The following is a 6,966-nucleotide window of genomic DNA, read 5'->3' as shown; positions in this document are numbered from 1 at the left end:
TTCTGTGAGTATTTATAACAAATTACTGAATCTGAGAATGGTTTGGGGGACCCACAAACTTTCAGTTGGCATCAGAAATGAAGATGGTCTTTTGAAGTTCATACACTGTGCAGGAACAGATATTTTATACAACAACAATGACAACAAACGGGCTTTTAGATTACTTGAATTTTGTGAAACTCCAGCTGAAAACTATACTCTGTTCCAAAGTCAGTTTATTTATTCCAAATGAAGTAGAGAGAAAACCCAAGGACTCAGAGAGTGAAGTCCTGAGCTGTTTAGAAATATTCCCAGGCCATGATACTAAGTTCTAATAGATCATCTGTACAGAGGATCAATAGGTAAATGAATAACATGAACATGAACACCACTATAGACTAAATGTACTTAATGAGCATATATAGAACTTTCTACCCGACAGCAGCAAATATACATTTTTCTCAAAGATACCTGCAACCTTCTCCAAGATATATCATACATTAAGTCAAAGAACAAGTTGTAACAATTTTGAGAGCATTGAAATCACACAAAATATATTTTTTGATCACAATGAAATAAAACTAGAAATTAATAACAAAATAATATTGGAAAAGAGTCAACATTTGGCAATGAAACAGCACACTCTTACAACCTATAGGACAAAATAAAATCAAATTTGAAATCAGTACAATCTTATAAATACAGAAATGTAACACAACAGAGCAAAACTTGTGTTACTCAACAAAATCATAATTTAGAGGGAACTTTATAGTATTAACTCTGTCTGTATCAAATAACCTCAGTTTAGGACTCAAAGACTATTTTTTTAAGTACAAACTGAGCCCAAAGTAGGATGAAAACCATAGAAATTAAAGCGTAAATAAATACAATAGAAAATAGACAAACTCCTATATTTCTAAACCAAGACACTAATCTGTACAATGTGGGAACATTATCAGTTACATGAGGTTATTGAAGAGTTGATAAGATAATGCATTAAAAGGCTTTGTACAATTCATGCTACTTTCTGTTGCCCTCATTTTGCTCTGAAAAATTTTGTTATGATGTGATGGCTTAGAATATGTACAGTGATCATAATGCTAATAATAACTGCATGGACAACAGGCATTCAGAATCTCACATTTCATCCTTTCAGTTAGGAGATATAAATCATTTCTCATACTTAATGGCATTATTGTTCATTTCCCCTTCTTAGAGTTTGTGTGGATTGCCCACCTCTCCCTTTGACAGCAAGTGTGGCCATGTGACTTATTTGGTCAATAAAGTGTGAGCAAAAATGACTGGTAGAGACATAAAGAACTGGTGTGTGCTTCTCTACATTTTCTTGCTCCCTGTGACTGAGTCTTGACTATGGTATTCTGTTTTCCCATACTTAAAATTATTTTGTTTTTTAAAACAGTAAAAATTCTGCCATGACTCTCTTTGTTTTCCTATATAAGTCAAAATTTCTTTTCACATGAATGCCATATCTTTGGTATTGTGATTCTCCTTGAGGTCAAAATATATGTTTGAATCTCTTCTCAAATATATAGCTTACATTGTTTACTACTAAAACCTGTTTTCAGAATGCATACTTGGATTTCTTTTTAATATTTGTTATATGTTTGTCTCCTTGAGAGTTCAAGTTTCTCCACTGTAAAGCCAAAATCCTCCTGGAAGGTGTCCAGAGTTACTTTAAATTATATCCATATTTATGAAAGAACCCACACAGCTGATATTTTCAGGTCAGCAGTAGTCACATGGCTTCTGATTGGAGAACACTCCCACCCGTTCTATTTGCATTTTTTAAAGTAAATGTTTAAAACTCATACTTCAATGTGACCGAATTCTTATTTTCAATGTCTCTGTCAAATGTATCCAATTCAGGGAGCCCCCGTTGGCTGCCATTTGGCATATGCTATGAGCTAGAGGTAAAGCTTTGTTCCATTAAACTACTAAAACTCTGAGGTTGCTAATTCTTGCAGCATAATCAACCATATAATGGCTTATAATATTGACAAAAAATATAAATATTTTAGATGACGGTATCAGAAAGCAAAGTAGCATTATATTCACTTCTTAGTGGTCTTAATGGATGTATGGAGAAGCATATGATGATAAGTGGCGAGAGAAAGTTTGTATATTCCTGTAATCAATCTAGCAAATAATGTTTAAAGCATAAGCAAGTAAATGTATTCCTAAGCCACTTGAAAATACTTTTTAGCAAAATTTTGGTCTGATGACAAGTATAATGTATCTATATTTCCCTTGCCATGTGAACAAGTTGTATAAAATATTTCTGATCCTCTCATACATGACTCTACATTCCCGCCAAATTCACTTCTCATTTCATAGCTACACTGCATTCATATAAAGTGGTATTCAGAAAAAAACTATATTTTCATATTTATTTTTGAATGATTGTGACTATTTCTTCTATACTACTGTTTAATACTAGGTTTTTAAATATTTAAATTGTGAATAAATACAAAACAGTAGTTTAATAGAAAATACTTCTAAGGATAACTTTTTTGTCTTTTTAGACTAAAATTTTTAGCAAGTGTTCTTAAGTTGTCAAAGCATGAATAGGGATTTCTTATTCATAATACCAGATCCTTTACCCAGTGGCATATTCAGATAAGTCAACACTTCAGAAGGGAAATTATATTGATAAATGATATATTTTAATGACATTATATATTAATGTCAGTTATATTGATAGAATTCCAATCAATTTCTCAATTTATTGCTGAAAACATGAATTTTATTCAATAATTTAGGGTGAGCCTCAGCAATTTCCTATACATTTCCTGAATAAACATTCTCTTCATTTTATTAATGGCATATTTTATTTGCTCATTTCTAAGACCATAGATAACAGGGTTGAAGAGTGGGGGGATTATGGAATAGAAAACAGAAAGGACCATGTCATGAATAGTGGAAGAGTTTTCAGATGGCCTCAAATATACATAAAAGCCTGAACTGAGGAAGACAGACACCACCAGGATGTGAGGGACACAAGTAGAAAAAGCCTTTTTCCTGTCTGCTCCACTTGGAAACTTGAGAACAGTAGAAAATATGTGAATGTAAGACCTGATGATGAAGATGAAACAGCCACCACCAATCCCCAGACCAGAGGCAATGGTCACCATCTCTTTGCTAAAGGTGTCAGAGCAGGAGAGCTTTAGAAGAGAGGGGATATCACAAAAAAACTGATGGATAACATTGGATTGACAGAAGGGCAGCCGGAATGTGTTGCCAGTGTGCACACCTGCATAGATGAGACCACTGAGTATGGAAGCCAGAGTCATTTGGATGCAGATTTGAGGGTTCATGATCACAGGGTAGTGAAGGGGTTGGCAGACAGCCACATGACGGTCATGGGCCATGATAGTCAGAAACAGAAGCTCCACATATACAAAGAAAACCACTAGGAAGACCTGAGCTACACACCCAGCCTTTGAAATGGTGTTGCTGTCAAGCAGGGAATTGATGCATGAGTTAGGAACAGTTACAGAAATGTAGCAGGCATCCAAGATGGATAGATTTCTGAGGAAGAAGTACATGGGTGTGTGAAGACTCCTGTCAAGGGTGGTGACAGTAACAATGAGAATGTTCCCCATCAGAGTCACTGTATACATCAGAAAGAAAGTTATGGCATGCAAAACCCGTAGTTCCCATACATCAGAAAACCCCGTGAGGAGAAATCCCATCATTATTGTGGAATTTAGCATCTGTGGGTAATGCAATTTGTACCTGGAATGTAAGAATGAACTCTTGAGCTCATGAAGAATCAAATTATGGAAATATGGTTCTTAAATATTTTAGTCTTGACCCCTACCTAATTTAACCTATATTGAAACTTCTAATATTTTTGAAAGAAAATTAGGTGGTCCTCCTTTAGTCTACAAGATATTATTATTTGTACATATTATTTTATTCCTACTGTAGTAATGAAATGACAATTATAACCTACAATAAATATATAAAAGTTCAATACATATTTCTACACACTTCCATTGGAGGACACAATGTTCTCATGGTCAGTTACATATAAATATAGATACAGATTATGTAAATACAGTTGCGTTTGAATGAAATTTTGGAGAGAATGTCACCGAACACTGGATAATTAGAATAAAATATTTTGGTTGTTTTCAGTCTTACATTTTTATTTGAGGGTACAGAAAATACGGGGTAAAATGATTTTTTTTCTGGAACTAATGTTTTATGCATAATACTGGAAAAGTTCTCTTCCTGTGACAAAATATTAATATCATTTTACTTTACTGAACTTCACTGAATATTAATATCATTTTACTTTACTTACTCCAATATCTCAAATGCAGTATAAACTAATTAGCTGATACATTTACCTACACTGACTTTATTCCTAGTTTTTTAAATTACATTTTTATACTTCAGATTATTTTTTCTAGTTATTTCTTTCTGCTTTTAAAGAGAGAATTAATGACCAAGTATTATTTGCAGAATGCCTCTTGAAACTTCCCCTAATGTTGCTTCTTTATCATCTTCAATTTTTCAACTTTTCATAACTTCTTTGATTCTACTAGCTGAAAAAAAAACAACAAAATTATAGCACAATATCTTATGATACTAATTCAGCTTTTTTTCTGTTAAATTACAGATTTTGTTTTTCTCACTTTAATCTTCAGCTTGTTCAACAACTTTTCTAGAATTTCTTCCTGTGATTCTGCATCACTTAAAAAGTTGTTGGTCATTGCTACCACATCTTGATTGCTTATGTCATCAGTCCTCTGTTTTTTTCAGTAGCGTATGTATTAACCAACTTTCATCTTAACTTACCTGGGTAACATGTATTTTCCTGGATCTCCTTTATTATTCTTTTTTTAATAATATTTTTAATATATTATGCTAGTCAGCACACAGTACATCCCTAGTTTTTGATATAACATTCCATGATTCATTACTTGCGTATAACACCCAGTGCACCATGCAATACGTGCCCTCCTTAATACCCATCACCATCCTATTATTCTTGCACAACTTTTTCTTCCAATTCCCAATAATAATAATAATAATAGTAATAAATAATTGAACCATGAACAACTCACAGTTTATTTGAAATTAAATTCTTCTACATTCTGCTCAAAATCTTACAATGCAGACTCCTTCCTATTGATCAGTTCCCTCAAACACAATTTTGTTAGTATTCTCTGTCATAAACTTATTAAATAACTTGTATATGAAGTCTTTGCTGACAACCTGCCCAGTCTCATGACCTCTTTTTTATCACATCAGTTTTAAGACTTGTCTCACAAACTGTCTTACATCAAAAAGAAATCAAACAGATGCCCTTCCTATTTTGTTGTTATTGTTGTTGTTGATAAGTTCTTCAAGGATTAAATTGTATATAACTTTGTGTCCTTCAAGGGTCAGGTGAAGTGTTTTGGGTTTTTTTATACAAATATTTGATATTAACTGTAGATTTTAAATATTGAATAAGCTGTCACATTACTAATGTATTCTTATTATTTATGTATATGACTTCTGATGAAAAGGAGAAAACTGTATCTTAATTACCAGGATACTATCTCTACATGTTTAATAAGTAAACTTAAACAACTTATGTTCTCAATATTTTTTGAGGTTGTGTAGAGAGGAAACAATAATTTGTAATGTTTAATAGTATGGCTTTAATTTCCAGTTATCTGGATCAAAATATTGGTTTTCATCAATGTATGACATGGCCATTTCAAAGTATAAGCTCGGTCCATATATCTTTATCAAACTGGGTTGGTTGTACTTTATCTCACAGCATCTGGTCAAAATTAGATGGGACAAGATGCTTAAGACAGTATGTTTAAGAAACGTGCCCAAGATATCACATCCCTTGATATGGTTTTCAGAAATGTTATGATTATTATTTCAGTTCCATTATTTTCAAGGCATATACTAATGTTGGACATTTTCCCAGTAAAATTTATACATCAGTTTTAAATCACTCAAAAGTAGTATTATATTCCTATTTTATAGACAGCAAAAATCCTGCCTAAGTTTAACAGCTGCTGTTTCATCACAAAAACTTTTTCTCACATGGTTGGTTCTCAAACACAAGATACGTTAAAGAGACAGATGGGAATTGTCCAGTTCAATGTTTCTATAGGTTTCCAAAAGAATGTGTGTACACCTTTATGATAATGCAGTAATTATAATTTCCCTTATGTAAATTTTATATATGATTACATTAGGCATATATAACATGTATCCAAAATTATTTTATGGAAGAATCATCAGGACCTTGGCTCTAAAATGAATAGACAGTAGGTTTGGGAAACATCACCACCACTTACCAGTCTTGTGAAGTTGGAAATATACTTCACCCAAGATGTATTTCTTTTATCTGCAAAAGCAAACCTATATTTTTAATATTATGTTTGTTTATTCCTTGAATCAATGATTCAACACACACACACACAACACTCACACACAGGTCAAGAGTTTTGTGATTAATAAAAGAAGCAAAATAAGTCCCTACTCTCATGAAATCTGCATTCTGTTAGAAGCTAACAGAGAACAGTTAAAACGTGGTGAAAAATAAAATATTTCAGTTAGTTTTAAGAATTTTGGTGAAAATTAATTGAAGAAATTTGGTGAAAATATGTAAGAAAGTGTGTGATTGGGGGAAGGGATCTGGGATTGGTCAGGTAAATGAAATTGTTTGGAAACTAGGAAACACCTATGGAAATAGAGACACATATTTTTACTTTTCCCCACCAGACTTCTGTTTTCCCATTTTCTTGTGCATAGAGAACCTGTACATATCTCTTGAATCAATTTTAAAAATAAGATTAACACTTGATTTTCCAGACTAGATAATACTTTACACATTCTCTAACTTGATTTGTCCCACAAATTGGTTTGAGTGAGAGGTTTTGGAGTTTAAATTCTAATCTCACAAAATATTTAAAAACTGTTTTATTCATAACACCCTGGTTCCTGAGT

General features: G+C 32.6%; 1 protein-coding gene across 1 annotated transcript; it reads right to left on the bottom strand.

Moving 5' to 3' along the window:
- Positions 1-2,747: 2,747 nt before the first annotated feature.
- On the bottom strand, positions 2,748-3,713 carry LOC123791211 (olfactory receptor 14C36-like). Its single transcript, XM_045795836.2, has one exon. The coding sequence runs from the start codon at positions 3,711-3,713 to the stop codon at positions 2,748-2,750; it is 966 nt and encodes a 321-aa protein (XP_045651792.2).
- Positions 3,714-6,966: the final 3,253 nt, after the last annotated feature.

This window comes from Ursus americanus, chromosome 5 (assembly GCF_024610735.1).
Source record: "Ursus americanus isolate L20-20 chromosome 5, mUrsAme1.1.p, whole genome shotgun sequence".
Taxonomy (NCBI): Eukaryota; Metazoa; Chordata; class Mammalia; order Carnivora; family Ursidae; genus Ursus; species Ursus americanus.
The sequence above is the reverse complement of the archived record's forward strand: the minus strand, read 5'-3'. Positions and strand labels throughout refer to the sequence as shown.

Bases quoted from the DNA above. Each gene is read 5' to 3' on its own strand.
- LOC123791211 (XM_045795836.2), bottom strand. From the start codon at position 3,713: ATGCTAAATTCCACAATAATGATGGGATTTCTCCTCACGGGGTTTTCT.